Source organism: Hyperolius riggenbachi, chromosome 6, assembly GCF_040937935.1.
Source record: "Hyperolius riggenbachi isolate aHypRig1 chromosome 6, aHypRig1.pri, whole genome shotgun sequence".
In the NCBI taxonomy this organism is placed as follows: Eukaryota; Metazoa; Chordata; class Amphibia; order Anura; family Hyperoliidae; genus Hyperolius; species Hyperolius riggenbachi.
The window spans coordinates 83094239-83111799 of NC_090651.1; the positions used below are offsets into that span (position 1 = coordinate 83094239).

General features: G+C 42.9%; 1 protein-coding gene across 4 annotated transcripts in view; it reads right to left on the reverse strand.

Annotated features, from left to right (window-relative positions):
- Window positions 1–3792: 3792 nt before the first annotated feature.
- Window positions 3793–17561, reverse strand: part of LOC137520978 (tenascin-R-like) — a 1044586-nt gene continuing 1030817 nt past the window's right edge. For all 4 annotated transcript variants that reach the window (XM_068239622.1, XM_068239621.1, XM_068239625.1 and 1 more), the window contains one exon: window positions 3793–10130. In XM_068239622.1, coding sequence (XP_068095723.1) covers window positions 10020–10130 — 111 coding nt within the window. In that variant the 3' untranslated portion in view covers window positions 3793–10019. The remainder of the gene's footprint in view (window positions 10131–17561) is intronic.

Sequence of the window (17561 nt, forward strand, 5' to 3'; positions counted from 1 at the left end):
ATGTGAATGCGTGGTAGGTGTGTGTGTCATTTTAAAATAGGTGGTTAACCATGTCTAAATTGTGATAACAGAGAGCATTTTTTTTACTATTAATTACTGCATGAATTGATGTTTTCTCAATGTTTCCCTTTCCCTATTATATGTAATAAGCTATACCCTAAATGAGGTGCAGTGATATTTATGCTTATGGAGGTCTTTTATTGTCCTTAATTAATATATGCACACTAGTAGGCAGACTGGCCGTCATCTGTGTATGTACTGTATCCTCTCCGGTGAGTGCTTTTGAAAAGAATCAAGGAAACCCTCATGAGAAGATATACTAGTCCAAAACCTCTCAGTAAGAGATCCAGAGCTGACAGACTGTAAGTGGAAGCTACATATGAAAAGTAATTTAAATATCATTTTACATCTTTTATGTGTGTATTACATTTTACGGGTTTTTTTTTTTTTGGGTGATGTTGGTTTTTCAATAAGATCTTTTTAATGTGATTACAGATTTCAGTGCATAGTTAGTTCCAGGGTAACTGTTGGGTTTATTGTCTACAGAAGTTCTTTCACAATACACTGTATTCTGAGCTCGACAATGACTAAGTCATAGTATTTGTCGGACCATAAGACACCATAAGTGGGAGAAACAAGTCAGTGGCCCATATGCAATTCACGTTTTCTCCTAGGTAATATTTTTTCAGCTTCAATTTTAAAATAAGCTTTTATCACTTTACAATGCAAAAAGTACCCAAAAAGTTGGTGAAAAATTACTGTAAAAATTGTTTTGAGTGTTTTCTTGCTTGCTGGTGGTTTGAAAGGCATTTTATCTTAAGAAGTGAAAATACCACCTATGAGAAAACTCAGGAAAAAAAGTGAATTGCATATGGCCTAGTTTGTCTTATGGACCAAATACAGGGAGTCCCCGACTTGCCAATGCCGCCCCGCCAACCCGTTGTGATTACAGAACACCCTGTCCTGCGCTCCCTAAGCATGCTCAGTGAAGAGTAATGCACGGAGAAGCAGCAGCATGTATCTCACCTGCTCTGGCGCCTCCACACAATGAATGACGTCTTCTCTCCCTCATGGCTTCCCCTAGTGCTTGTCATTTGTAATGATGCCATCAGTAGTTGCCGGCAGCTGGGTAAAGCCTGTGAGAGACGCTGCCTCTGATTGCTGCAGTCGTAGGTGATAGGAAGGGTTTGCTTTAAAGGAAGCCTGAAGTGAGAAGTATATGGAAGCTGCCATATTTATTTCCTTTTAACCTCCTTAGCGGTAACCCCGTGCTGGACACGGGGTAAGCTGCCGGAGGGTGCCGCTCAGGCCTGCTGGGCCGATTTTCATAATTTTTTTTTTGCTGGACGCAGCTAGCACTTTGCTAGCTGCGCCAGCACCCCGATCGCCGCGCGCCCGATTGCCGCTATCCGGTGCGGCGCGCGGCCCCCCCCCCCAGACCCCTGCGCTGCCTGGCCAATCAGTGCCAGGCAGCGCCAAGGGGTGGATCGGGTCTCCCAATGACGTCCCGACGTCGCTGACGTCATCCTGCCCCGTCGCCATGGCGACGGGGGAAGCCCTCCAGGAAATCCCGTTCTTTGAACGGGATTTCCTGATCGCCTATCGCCGGAGGCGATCGGCGGGGCTGGGGGGATGCCGCTGAGCAGCGGCTATCATGTAGCGAGCTCTGGGCTCGCTACATGATTTTAAAAATTTTTTTAAAAAAAACTGCTGCGCTGCCCCCTGGTGGTATTTTTCATACCGCCAATGGGGTTAAACGATACCAGTTGCCTGGCAGTCCTGCTGATCTGCTTGGCTGCAGTAGTGTCTGAATCCCACCAGAAACAAGCAGGCAGCGAATCTTATCAGATCTGACAGTGTCAGAAACATCTGATCTGCTGCATGCTTGTTCAGGGTCTATGGCTAAATGTATTAGAAGCAGAAGATCAGCAGGATGGCCAGGCAACTGGTATTGGTAGGTGAACAGAGGCGCCAGAAGGATAAAAGTACATAAAATTTTTTAAAAAATTACTGGAAGTGGTGGACTCGCCTCTGTTAAAGCAGACACCAAGGACTGTAAATATATAGATATACACATTTATTGAAAATACCCCAAAGATGCAACGCGTTTCGCGGGCACAGCCCACTTCTTCAGGCAATAAGCAGGGGATAAACAACAGCAATTCAGTTATAGCAAGCAGAGCACCTCTGACAGAGGTGCTCTGCTTGCTATAACTGAATTGCTGTTGTTTATCACCTGCTTATTGCCTGAAGAAGTGGGCTGTGCCCGCGAAACGCGTTGCATCTTTGGGGTATTTTCAATAAATGTGTATATCTATATATTTACATTCCTTGGTGTCTGCTTTAATGGAGGCGAGTTCACCACTTCCTCCCAGTAATTTTCTAGAAATTTGATGTACTTTTATCCTTCTGGCGCCTCTGTTCACCTACCAATATATTATAGTCCACCCCAGGTGGAGGGGTGATCTACCCCCTTTCTTCCTATCTACAGAGAGCGACTTCTTAATCCTGAGTGAGGACAGGTCTAATCTCCTCACCTGCCTAATGAGTGGTTACCTAGGTGGTAACCCGTGTTTGTGAGTATTACCATCTCACTGTTTCATTTATCCAATCAATTTTGACATACTACACCATATTGGGCTCTCGATTTCTCTTCAACTTTAGGCAACTGGTATTGCTTAAAAAGGAAATACATATGGCAGCCTCCATATATCTATATCTCACTGCAGGTGTCCTTTAAGTGTCTTATCTTGTGGTACATGCACTTAAATGCACAATGCATTGACAAATCAGTCGGCTGCCCATACACCACATGCCAATTCTCGCTCGATTTCAGCATGAAATCTCTCGGGAACTGTTTGCATCTGCTGCTGTCCTCTCAGTTTATAAATGTGCCCCCTCCCCTTCAGAATCACACTCCTCCATTTGCGCTCTACACGCCGTCGGCGTATAGCACATGGAGCATGTGTGATGTCATGGAGAGATAAATCATGAGTTAACCTGCTGAGCGGTCTGGACGAGCTCAGCTCGTCCAACACCGCCAGAGGCTGCCGCTCAGGCCCTGCTGGGCCGATTTTCGTCAAATAAAAAGCAGCACACGCAGCCGGCACTTTGCCAGCCGCGTGTGCTGCCTGATCGCCGCCGCTCTGCGGCGATCCGCCGCAAGCAGCGGCGAAAGGGCGTCCCCCCAGCCGCCTGAGCCCAGCGTAGCCGGAACAAAAAGTTCCGGCCAGCGCTAAGGGCTGGATCGGAGGAGGCTGACGTCAGGACGTCGGCTGACGTCGATGACGTCACTCCGCTCGTCGCTATGGCGACGATGTAAGCAAAACAAGGAAGGCCGCTCATTGCGGCCTTCCTTGTTTATTCTGGGCGCCGGAGGCGATCGGAAGAACGCCTCCGGAGCGCCCTCTAGTGGGCTTTCATGCAGCCAACTTTCAGTTGGCTGCATGAAATAGTTTTTTTTTTATTTAAAAAAAAACCCTCCCGCAGCCACCCTGGCGATTTAATCAGAACGCCAGGGTGGTTAAAGTAGATTTGGAAAGAGAATTCACCAGATAAGCTTTGTGAATCAAGGCTCCTTATCTGTTTATCTTTCTCTTTATAATTGAGGTAACAATAAGTTTCCTTGTTTGAAAAATAGGATAATACTGGGGTGGGTAGAGCCTTTATGAGGGATTGCTGTAGTGTCCAATGTGACTGAAATCCAGGTAGTAAAATGGTGTCAGTAGTCTGAGCTCATGCTCACTGAACATTGACAACACTGCATGAAAAAAATTCAAACACACACAGATATCCCATAGGAATCTTTTAATAACGTATAGAAAATGCATTAAAAAAGGATCTATACATCAGCTAACAGCATCCAGGACTAGAGATACAAGTTTAAATAGGGCAGTAAACCTTGTTGCAGGCACCTCTCAGTAGTCTCGTTTGGCAGTAAGGACCTGCTTCCCAAGCCTGATACCCCACTGTGCATCCAGTCACCATAGCAGAAGACCTTATGTGGCCCTACGCCCTATGAAGACTGTGGGACACTAGTGTCTGGACTGGATGTGAAGCAGAACATAGATTTAGATTAACCATGACCAGAAACAAAAGTAAAATCTCACAAATCTTGAGAACAGAAAACTTCTTGACAATACCAGTAAGATCTCTTTTGCGGTAAGACAATAAGGCCTTGGCTTGTATATTTTTGGCCAATGCAAGTTAACTGGTAACAGTTCTGCAAGTATAAAAACGAATGCTGAATCCTGTCCACAGAAATAGTTTGTGTCATAGATGCTGGCAGGAAAAGCTACTGAAGGTCCCTGGACGGCTTCTGAGTCTTCAGGGCTACACGGGAAGCCCGCTCCTCTTAAGAACATCAGGCATTTATACAAAGTCATCTCCATGGATCAAAAAGAATCGGAGGAGCAGGAGAGGAGCTGCTAGATTTGGCACAATCATGTTTAGCAAGACATTTACTCTGGCTGCTGCAAAACCCTTATCTCAGGTGCTAAGGGGACTGAGGAGAAGCTGTCTCCACAAGAGTCAAGATAAATAGATATTAAATCTGTAGTTACCCCTGTGGAGGAGGGGAAAATAACAATAATAGTCATAAAACACAGCTGCCTGGGTGAGCGTCAGCTGGATAAAGAATGGAGTTTAAGAAATGGGCAAAGAAAACTCCTGATCAGTACTGAAAAAAAAAGGAATTTGAAGTGATGTAAAAATACGGTGAAATGATCTATGATGGGGGAAAAGGGATATAGACTGTATAATAAAAGAAAAGAGGAAAGTGCAGTGCAGGAGTGTGTTTGAATAACTTAATGTGGTTGGAAGGAATGTATTAGAAATAGAAATACAGTCTAAGTCAGCGGTGGGTGCCTTTGGAACTGGGTAAGTCACAAGCATGTTACTAACCCCAACCAGTGACAGGCAATACAGTAAGATCCTAGCACACACTGGGTACTTTCTTTCCTCCACCATCATTACAGCCTACTCAGGAGTCTCCAATAGGAATGTTGCAAATACTGAAATGCTAAGGGCCCTTCCAAACTGTGGCGGTGAGCATCACTTCCTGCTTGTCCGGCTGCCTAACACGGTAATCCCCGAAGGCCTGTTTCACACTGCCGCCAATCCCCAGTATAAAATTGGCCTCAGGGTCTTATCACCAAGGTCAATCTCAAGAAAACTTGAACAAAAGTTGAGCAGTTGCCCAATACAACCGATCAGAACACTTATCCTTTCACAACCTAAGATTGGTTGCTTGTATGCGTGACAAAGTTTTGGTCCAAAAAGAGTTACCTAAAGCTTCCCTTGATGTTCCGCTGTCTCCCCTCGCTGAGCGTGCCCCCCCTCCCCCTGGTAGACTAACAACAATGGATTGTCAGCTATCTTATCAGGCCGCACACCTCCTCTGCCATCAGCGCAGCACACATGGGCAGTAAGCCTGAGCCACTCCTGCACGGCTGTGCTGATGGCAGAGGAGGCTTCCTCACCAGATACTACATTCTCGAGAGGGAGGAGAAGCGCTGTTGAGGAAAGCCTCAATAGGATCCCGTGGCTTCCCTCTCTAGATAACTATCGGTTTTTGAACTCAAGATTTGGCTCAGGTTCCCTTTAATCTCCACTGATTTGTCTTGACTATGATCATCAGTATCATCAGTGTTTACAGAACAACACACCTGCCTCCCAAACAACCGTGGTATGATGCTCTAACCAGGAGATAGCAGAGCTTGGGGTTCGCTTGTCCATGGACCTCTTAGGAAGGAAGAAGACATTTGGTCAAGGAGAAGAGAATGGAGGCTCCCTGGATGAAGGCAATAAAGGAAGAAATTTGTTCCATCACTTTATGGTACCATGTTTCACTCATGGGGGTCAGTTTCTTTTAATGCTTGTGACTTTTGGTGTATTCTTAGTTCCGAACTAAACCTCATGATGATGAGGCGTTATTTACATTACAACTATGACTGCTTTATTTTGGCACCAAAGGAATAACACTCAGCACATCCATACAGTTAACAAAGCTCTGTAGACTTCATTTGTAGCAGAACCTTGTCTGGGTTGTCCATTTCTACTACATATCTTCACTGTTTGAATTTTAAGATTGAGAACTGAGAACTACATGGGAGAAAGCAGGAAAAAGTAGACTTTCTACTTTAGCAACATGCATATTTTTCTGCTTTCTCTGCAAGCTTCCAATGCATAGACTTATGTAAATGCTAGTTACGAAATGCAGCAATTTCTGAAGGGGCATAGCAACATGCCTATAATAAAGGAGCACTCCTAAGGAATACGCACATTATAAACTATGACGTTGAAAGTTATTTGAAGTCTTTTCTATCATTATTTTTGTTTGTAATTTTTGCACACCCATGTGTTGTCTCGTCTTTGCACAAGCTATCTGGTCTGAAGTGGAAATCATCGAGTTCAAGCAATTAACCCAAATGTGATGTTTCCACCACAGGACAGAATAACTATTACTTCATGATGGACCAGATTTGTCTATTCCTGGGTATTGCAGAAAAAGGGATGTGAAGCAGAAACAACGAGCAGTCATAGAGTTCTTGAGGAAAGATGACTGTTTGGGTTTCCTCAGTTTATGCTGCAGTAAAACCTCCATTATCCGGAACCGACGGGGATTGGCTGATGGCGCATAAATGTAGTTTCTTGTTGTTTGAGAGTCAATGTTAAAAATAGCCCCATCTAAAAAACAGTACAGTACCCCACACTATATACTTACCATAAACTCTGTATAAATGTTTGAAATACAGTACTTAAAGACAAATTAGGACAAAGGGCAGACTTAATGTAACAGAGGTGAATTACTGTATAAAGAAGTGTAAAAGTAGATTTATGCAACTTACAAGGCCAGAATTTTTTTCTGGTTGCTTGAGAATTCTGGATAACCAGGCTTTTACTGTATTTATGGCCTTCCATTAGTTTGTTTTATACTGTTTTGCCTTTTTTAACCACTTAAGTACCAGAGACCGCTGATACAAGAAACAGCGCAATACAGACTCACATACTTGCCGCTAACGCCGTCCACGCTGCAAATCCCCGGCCACCCACTCTGTCTCTGTGAGCCCGTCAGGAGCTGCTTTCATTGGCTCCTGACCCTGACTTATCAATGTAAGCCAATGGGAGTTGCTTACATTAATAGACAGGGTCAGGAGCCAATGAAATCGGCTCCTGACCTTCTCACAGGGCTCTGCCATGATAAAGACGGCAGAGTGAGTGAGCTGTGGATGGCGGAGAGCAATGCGATTGGCGGGAGCTACGAGAACACATGGCATCGGTGTACTGAAATATTCGCCTTGGCAGCCACATCAGCATCAAAACAGGGCGTATTCAACTAGATTTCAACTAACGTCGCCCATAATTGGTTAAGCTTTTCTTTACTCACCGAGGAGAACGCCAGCGCATACCACTAAGGCTGCATCTGAAATGACCACCAGCTCAGTGTGAAGCACCTAAATCGATTTTCTGCACACTTTGCATTCAATTCAGATGCAAATCATATGCAAATCTGCTACTACTTATTATGCAAACAGGAAACTCAGGAGGAGGGGCTGGGAGCAGCTAACCTGACAGTTACATAGTTACAAAGTTAAAAAAAGGTGGGGGGAAAGGCTGCGCATCCCTAAACACATGTTGCAATTGATTGGTTAATCGCACAGGCATACACCGCCTCTGCCAGACTGAAAAATGCATGCCCTGCATCCTAGACAAGTGCTAACATTTATACCTAAATTTAAAATAAATAAAAACAGATACCTACCTAGGTTGTGGGAAGCCTCTGGTCCTTTGAGACTATTTCCTGTGTCCTCCGCCCCCTACTGCTGCTGCCTGGGACCCTACACGAGTCCACTCCATGCATGAGTGGATGAGAGGATGTGGGAGGTCGCTGTAGGACCAGAGGCTTCCCTTTTCTTAGGTAAGTAATTTATTTTATTTTGCCTCGGGTACACTTTAACATATCTCAGTTTGTCATCAATGTCATCCTTCTTTGGCCAAGGACATAAACACTGCTCTTTGTTTCTGCTTCACATCCATGGTTCTGCAACACCCATCAATGTGAAAAATAATGGTGATCATGTAGGACGAGTTTCTCTGTCGGTCTAAACAAAATTGCCAAACAGGCATTACTTTAAGAACAATCTTTATATGTTCTACCTCAAGCCTCTTACACATGCTAGAGGGTTCTTGGCCGAGGCAGTGGATAGGGGCAGTCTCTTCTAAGAATCTGGTGTGTGCAGATCCAGATCATCTCAACCAAGCACTGGCTGACTTCACTGCTCTCCACTTTACCCCCCCCCCCCCGCTCAAAGCTGCTCTGTTGTGCACTGTGGTCCCTCCTCCCTTTCCTGAAAGATTGGGTCTTGATCTCTATGGGGACATGCATGTGTATGAACCTTTAGTCTCAACTACAACACAGTAACAGTGAGGTGGGAGGGGTACAGTGGGTACTGAGAGTGTCTCTTTAGGTCAGCAAATTTGCAACCGTGTCTCCTTTAGCTGGCCATAGACTCTGGAGCAATATCATACATGAAAACGTCTGCTTGTGTCAAGGAACCAACTGCAATGAGACAGTGTTTTGCTACATCCCCAATTGGTTCTCTCCAAGACCAATCAGTCTGCAGTGTGTGGCAATGCCCACCTACAGTATGTAAAAAATATGGGCCCTTGTTCAATTCACTTTTTCTCCTAAATCGTTAGTAGATAATTTATCTTCTATTTAAAATACATTTTCTTCACCCTGCAATTGAAAAAGTACCAAAAAAGTACCAAAAAAGTAGGTGGAGAAAGTACTGTCAAAATTATTCTGAGTATTTTCTTGCTTGCTGGTGTCTTAAAAGGTATTTTATTGATAAATAATGTGTGAAATTATCACCTAGGAGAAAAAGTTTAGGTGAAAAGTGAGTTGAATAAGGGCCATAATCTCAAATTCATGAAATGTAATCAGCAGGCCGTAAAATGGCAAGCTGAGGGAACTTCACATAAAAAGGATCCTACTACAGAATGTTCAGCGGAAAAAGATGAGGAGCAGGAATGAAGCAGTGTGCCGGGACAGGTGAGATATAGTGCCAAAGACAGGTGAGATACAATACCTATCGGAGGTTGAACTGGCTCTGGCGACAGTCATAGGTACTGGGAGCCATAAGGGGGGTAAGGCTGCCGAGGCTAAACAATTACAGTATGCATGATAAAAAAAACTTTTGAAATATAGTCCTGCCAATAATAGTTCTATAAACAAATACCATGAGGTTTCCAAATTCTCACCCTTGTTAGGCAGCGTTCACACTTATCCATGTGAATTCTGCATACAATTCTCTACATTTTCCGAATGTCCGATCCTGCAATTTTGCAATTTTGCGGGTTTCGGCCTTTGTTTTTTCCTCTGCAATTTTGCGCTTTACAGTGTGTTTTTTCAGACTGTGATTCTTCTGAGCATACCAACTAAGTCAATCTAGAAGACACAGTATTGATCTTCAAAATTGATAAGATTTCCACGTAACAAATGCGATCTTCCTGCGTTTCCATTGATTGATATTGAGAATTGTACACGGAAGAATACAACACAGCAGCGCAATTAAAAAGAAAACCTGAAAAACCACAAAACACACGGGCAATAAGAAAAATGTGGGTCAAATGCGATGCCATTGAAATAAATAAGATGTGCAATTAACTCGAAATTACAATTCTGTACGATGCACACAAACTCTAATAAGTGTGAACGGCCCCTTGGACATGACAATGAAATGGACAACTGCTAAACGAAATCCTTCACAGGTGCCTAAGACACAGCTCTAAATAATGGATCAGACGTCTCAGCCATGAATCAGGAGTTTCCAGGCTAAACAAACTGTATGACTGTAAAAGCGTTCCAGTGGTGCCAAAGCAGAGACTTCAGAAAATGTGCGATTGCACCCTAGCGGTCTCAGAGTTGTGGATAAGTGACTTGGCTGGTAATGTGATGGAATGCAAGGTTAGATAACTGGGGGGGATTTTTTTTTCAGCTGATAGGTCAACTAAGATCAGAGCTGGAGGGATCGTTTCTTCATGTTGCGATGGTTGTACGGCCTCATCTTCATTTCCACAAAGGGGAGAGAAAACTCATGGCCTTTCCAATGGTACCAGTTTATTCCCTGCGGATACAAAATATAACAAGAGTTAATGGCTGGATGAAATGTGATATACACACAGGATATCACATGCATGTATGACAACTTGACTACAGAAACTCTGTACTGTGCTAGCTACAGTATCTATGCTTTATCTATGTAGAATGAATGTATTGCTGACATCTCCCACAGTGCCTTTACACCCTTTATAGTTTTGTCACAAGCGGTTTCTCAGAGGGGCTCACAATCTAACCCTACCATAGCCATACGGGTATGTCCCTATCATACTCTTTAGCCAATTTGGGGGGATGCCAGTTAAAGTACACCTTAGGAGGAAAACAGAAGTGCCCAATTTGAGCACTTACCGAGGTAGAGGCTTCCGCTGTGTCTGCCATTCCAGTGCCTGGGATACCCCAAAGCTAGGTGAATGAGCTTGTTGCTGGAGCATGGCACAGATGCAGACGGCTCGCACATGTGCAGCACAGAGCCCAACAGGCTCAGCTCTTTCCTCCGAGCCGGAGCAGTGGCTCCATGCTACTGCGCCTGCACAGAGGGGCCACGCTTGTTCAAGTACAAGCCACGAGTTTCAGGGGGTTCCAGTGCTGGAATGGCAAAGTCCAGAGACTTCCATCTACCAAGGTAAGTATGTGATTACGGGGAGAGCATACAAACTCCATGCAGATAGTGTCATAGCCCCAAATGGAACTGGGGACCCAACGTTGCAAGGTTAGTTTGCTACCCACTACACCACCAGTCTGTCTGTCCGTCTATCAATCAAACATATTGTGCCTGTAGCCACATTTCTTCTGTGCCTGATAGGAAATCTGGCCCTTGGCAGGAACATTAGATTGTAAGCAGGAGAGTAACTAGAAGTCATGGGGCCCCCAGTGAAACTTTAACCACTTAAGCCAATCTGGATGGATATATTTGTCCAAAAATCGCCACTCAAAGGCAATCTGGATGAATATATCCGTCCAGCAGTGTTGCTGCCCTTGTTCACGCATATCTGCGTGCATGCGGCTGGTTCCCTGACGGTATTACAGGGGATCGATTGCCGAAGAGGAAGTAGTGTTCCCCGGAAGTAAACGATTCCCTGCAAATGAATCAAATGCCTCAGGAGGTATTTGATTCATGAACCATGAAATGTGTAAAAAGAGTTTGTATGTTCTCTCCGTGTCTGCGTGGGTTTCCTCCGGGCACTCTGGTTTCCTCCCACATTCCAAAAACATACAGATAAGTTAATTGGCTCACCTAAAAAATTGGCCCTAGACTACAGTACTTATACTACATAATATAGACATATCGCAATGGTAGGGATTAGATTGTGAGCTTCTTTGAGGGACAGTTAGTGACAAGATATATATATACACTGTACAGCGCTGCGTATTATGTCGGCGCTATATAAATACTAAATAATAATAATAATAATAATAAAAAAAAAAAAAAAAGATCTCGAGAGTGCTTAACGCCACCTAGTGGCCAAAAAGTAAAATCAAAGTACAAATGAAAAAAAAAAACAATACACACTATATAAAAACTGATTGACTCCCCACCCTGCCCATTAACTAAAAAAATAAAAACACACGTTTAAAAAATAAATAAATTACAGTTTAAAAAAATACATATATAGTTACCTTAGGGACTACACTTATTAAATATGTATGTTGTGAAGGTATATTACTATATACCTTATTACCTTTAGCCTATATGGGCTTGTAATTAGTGATGGACGCAAAACTGAAAAAATGCGCCCTTATTTCTAAATAAAATATTTGCACCATACATTTAAATAGGGGAATATTTTAAATGTTGCAATAACTGGGACAAATGGGCAAATATAATGTGTAGATTTAATCCACAGTAGAACATTTTATTTTAATACTATAGTAACTGAAAACTGAGAATTTTTTTTTCTTATTATTCCTGTTAAAATGCATTTAGAATAAAATAATTCTTAGCAAAATGTACCACCCAAAGAAAGCCTAATTGGTGGCAAAAAACAAGGTATAGATCATTTACGTGTGATGAGTAGTGATAAAGTTATTGGCGGATGAATGGGAGGAGCGCTGACAGGGGAAAATTGCCTTTGTCCTGAAGGTGAAAACACCTGCGGGCTGAAGTGGTTAATAGGGCCCCCAATGTTCACACCCTTCCACCCTTGCCTCCCCTTGGTGCCCTTGAGGCCCATCCCACAAGGATAATGAAACAAGTGTGGCTATCAGGATCTTCACACCCATAACGTGCAGCCACAAAACACCTGATCTGTAGTATAGTCCCCTGAGGCTAGTTGCACTCTTAGCAGAAACGCCAGCGTTGCGGAAAACGCTGCATTTTTGCTGCTAATACGAAGTCTATGGGCTGCAGGAAAAAAACGCATATAAAAACCGCATATGCGTTTTCTATTTGTGTGTTTTCAAAAACACTGGTTTTGTTGCATAATATGCAAAAACGCATCAAAAACGCACATAATGAAAGTTAATTTAAATGCAATGGTATGCGTTTCTCATGCCTTTTAGATACTTTTTTTTTACATTGTCTTGTGATGTATTTCCGCTTCCTGTTGTCTTCCTATTAATTTGCATAAAACGCAATTGTAAAACGCATGAAAAAGGTATACAAAGTGCATATGCGTTTGTATATACGAACCGCAAATGCATTAAAATGCACGCAAAACGCTTGAAAAACGCATCTGCAGTAAAAAGTGCTAACGCAAAGTGCAGCAAAAATGCACACAAAAAAAATATGCACATGACATAAAACGCAACCTTTCATGTTATGTGTGCACCTGCCCTGCATCAGAGGAAGGGAAGGTTAGTAGTTGCCCCCCCCCCCCAGCTCTGGGCCCTCCTGCGATTGCAGGTGCTGCTCCCCTCTAGATACACCCCTGACTGTGAGCTTATTAGTAATGGGGCAGATGTGGACTATCCATTGGTATCTGTAAAAGTGTTGCAGAAAAAAAAATTGTGTCTTATAAGATCTGTGAGTGAAATATGTGAGATTACACGCAGGGCCGGCGCTACCATTAAGGCAAAGGAGGCAGCTGCCCCAGGGCCCCAGAGCTTGTAGGGGCCCCCAGTGGCTACAAGAGGAAAAAAAAATTTCAAATCGGCCTTATAGTTTTTGAGAAAATCGATTTTAAAGTTTCAAAGGAAAAAAAATACACATTTAAAAACCTGCCGACTTTAATGGTTAATAGCAAATGCACCTTAAATGCTAGAAACCCTAAATGTGCAGGATATGTTAAGGAGATCATTAGCAATAAGAAGAAAAAACAATTTTTCAAAAAGACCTTATAGTTTTTGAGAAAATCGATTTTAAAGTTTCGAAGGAAAAAAGTATACTTTTAAATGCGGTAAATGTCACTTTTAGTAGCAAACCTAACGGTAGTGTAATTTTACATGCATCAAACGAAAGCGCAATAAATTCCCTGACGGGGTTTCCAGGGGGTCTATACGCAGCCGCAGTGCTTTGGCCAGGGATTGCTATACAGCCGCAATATGGCTGTATGAAGATCCCTGGCATTTTTTCCTATTTCCCCCCCAAAAAATTTTATGCTTAGAGTGTGGGAATTTTTTTTAAAAAAAATTATGTGGGGTCCCCACCTCCTGAAACTTTTTAACCCCTTGTCCCCCATGCAGGCTGGGATAGCCAGAATGCGGAGCTCCGACCGATTGGGACTTCACACCCTGACTATACCAGCTGCAAAAAAGGTCCCCTAATGCCGATTTTTGTTCCGGGGTATATGTTGGGGGGGGGGGGGGGGGGCAGGTTTATTTTGCCCTGGGACCCCATTGTTGCTTAAACCGGCCCTGATTACACGATGCCATCACCTGCAGCCAATCCTTTGTATTCCGGTCTTTAATTTGGCATAATTTTTATTTTCTGGCCTGAAATAGTGCAGAGGCATTTGTGCTTGATTTGCTCATAAGGGCATAAAAGTCTATAGCGGCTCTCATTCTGCAGCAGCCACAGGGAAATGTAAGATCCTCATTGCCGAGTAGTAATTCAAAAGTCTAATTACAGTAAATCACAGATGACCTCACTAATGTAAGTGTTTTAATGTGTAATTAAGCAATCTCCGTGGTGAGGGATGAGGCATATAGCAATTCTCCAGCACTTGTACACACTATATTATTTTCATTGATTTCACCATGGTAATTGAGATGTCACTGGAACTCAGAAGCATCTAGCAGATACATACGTTTTGTTACAGCCATCATTTTTCACTAGCGGTCAATAGGGCTGGTTCAGGGTTGCTGCAAGATAATTATATGTCCTTGTGCAGTGCTTATTCTTAATAGACAGTCTTCCCCTCCCTTAAAGCGGAATTCCCATAACTATAAAAGCTACCATCATTGGATTAGTTTAATAGAGGCAAGCACTTCAACCACTCGGCTTCCGGGGGTTGTGTACATTTTATGCACCAGAGCAATTCCGAAACTTCAGCTATGTCGCTATTGATTCAGCAGTAACTGTACCAATATCTATGATGCCTAAGTAATAAATACTGTATATATAGTTATTTCTGGGTCAAATCAGACTGTATTGGGAAATACCTTTTTACTTTTTCCCCCACTAATTATTTTATTCTCTAAGCAAACTGAAAATGCTTTACATTTAAAGCGCACCTGAACTCAGAACGTCCTCTGTGTTCTAAAAGATATGCAACAGCATAGTAACCTTTACAGAAAAACATCTCTTTGTTACAGGTGATACAAATCCTGAAATAAATCTGCACTGTTTCTACTTCCTGCTTTCATGGAAGCAGACATATTGTTAACGTCCTGTGCTTTCAAATGAGCTTATCTGCCATGACAGTCAAATGACAGGTAATAGATCAAATTACAACTTGTGATTAGTTACAGATAAGGGGGAATTAGACAGGCTAATCTCTCTAAATACATACAGGGTGCATTTCTCTGTGTTCTCCTTCTGTCCTGTGCAAGAGTTCAGAACCACTTTAACCCATTAGCAGCTTCAAACAAAATTTTTCATTTGAAAGCTGCTGTGAATTCTAAGCCACTGTTGGCAAATCTCGTTAGGCTGCCTAGTGCAGCTATACAAGCGGGCAGAAGGGAGTAGCAGGGAGCAGTTATAGTTACCCGTTCCGGTTATTTTTCTTCCTCAACTCTGAACTTCCAACAGGTCTTCTGGGTCCCGATCACATGATACGGACAGGTAACCGGAACCAGGAGACCATGTCAGTGCTACAGCACCATCTGGTGGTGGAAAAGATGGAAGAGACTCTTCCATCACTGAGTGGTGCTGTAACGCTGGCACGGCCTCCTGGATCCCGATCATATTATATCATGTGATCGGGACCCAGAAGACATGTCGGGATTACATCGCCATGGTGGAGGAAGAAGCCGATCCAACAGTTAACTATAAAGGCTCCCTGCCGCCCACTCTCCATACCCCTCAGAAATTGCAAAGCTGGCGAAGGGCACATTTCCCCCATGGCAGGAACATTTTTTACTTTATTTGGCTGTTAAAGGGTTAAAAGGCACACTTGGCTTTATGTGTACATTACGTACAGAACAACACAACTATTTCACCAATTACAACTGAGTCCCACAGACATGGCAGTGGAATGTGCAGTGGAATGAGATTGATGCACAAAAGTGCAGTAATATTGTCAAACAGCGCACAGCAATTAGACTGTTACTACTGGCAGGGAGTACCTATTAGAGCGACCTGCGGTACTCGAGCAGCGCAAGTGTTGCTATGATAACAAACTTTACTAACAGTAGTGCTTGTTAGTAACGGTCGTTACCATAGTAACGCTCACGTTACTTGAGTAACTCGGGTCATGCTAATAGCGCAACACGCTGCTGGTAGTAGTGATCTTGCCGTAGCGTATCTGTGCACAGCAATATTACTGCACTTTTGTGCATGAACCCCAATATGTGATAATGTGGGCAGATCATAATGTGGGCAGATCATAATCCCAATCCTAGAATGAAGGACGACAGCAGATAAACAGAGGTAAGGTAGGTATTTAAGTAGAAATCCATTGAACGAGTAACTTTATGTGATCAAGAGTGGATATGAGCCTATCTTAAAGAAAACCTGAACTGAAAATTAAAAGTCAAAATAAACATGCAAAAGTCATACTTACCTCCTGTGTAGTCTACACACCAATCTCTTTCTCCTCTACTGCGTCCTGTTTGTCCACTGTGATCAATGAAATTCTCTGTCCTCCATTTTGAAAATGGCCATTACTCCATAACAGCTTTCTGGTCATCACACAGTTAAACTGTAACATTGCCCACTTGAGCCATAGGGAAACATGGACACATCAGTTCTCCTCTCAGCTATAACTGACAGCAACCGATATATTTCAATTCTGGCAAAATGTTGTCAGAACTGGAAGGGATCATTGTCAGAAGAAAATGGTGAGCTTCTGAGAGGAACTGATGGCAAGGTAACTATGTAATGTTCATTTGAAGTTACCTCATGTGTTTATTTTAAATAATTTTACTCAGTACAGGTTCCCTTTAATGATGACCATTAGGCATGAATGCATCATTTTTTTTATTTCAGCACAGTAGACAATGGCCTCAATTCACTAAGATCATGCTAGAGATAATAAGGCAAGAGAAAACTTACCTCCACACGTGAGAGAGTTATTTTACCTCTTCATTCCTTAAGTTACCTCCTCTGTAGTTAATTTACCTCCTCTGTAGTTAATTTACCTCCTCTGTAGTTAATTTACCTCCTCTGTAGTTATTTTCACATGCAGCTAATTAACAGCCTGTCTTTAACTCTGGAGTTATTTTAAGGATTGGAGAGTTAATTTAAAGACAGAAGAGTTAACTTTAGGCTTGCCTGAGGTAAAATGTTTCCTGAATACTACATGCCTTATCACCATGGTAACAACTCTAGAAGAGTTATTAAAGACAGGAGATAAGTTTAGTGAATTGAGGCCAATGGCCTCTATTCATAAAACTTTACCGCAGGTTTACCGCTCAAAACAGCTGGCTTTCCCGACCATTTAGCAAAGTGTGCATTCATAAAAGCTGTTTCTGCATGAAAAGTTACAATTCCCCAGCAGAACGATACATTTCCGCCTTGTACAGTGATTTTCTAGATTTATCTAGAAAAAGTAACAAAATGTCCATTCATAGAGATTAGAGGAAGCGGTACGCGGGCGGGAAATACCTCTTCCTCGAATGTAGCGAGAAGCGTGCGGAATACATGCAAGTGAATGGGACAGACCTCCCAAGCAGCAGCAGAGAGATCAGCGCACGGAGGGACTCTGCCTGCTTCTGTGTTTCCGCCAGCCTACAGCGGGAAATCGCAGCTGGAAACATTTTTATGAATGACCACCCAGAAGTCTAAAATACCGATGCGGTATTTTCCCTCCACAAATTTTTTCTCCCCAAATGTTTTATGAATAGAGGCCAATGTGTTTAATGGCTTAATGCTGCTTCATCAGGTCAGCGGCATATTATA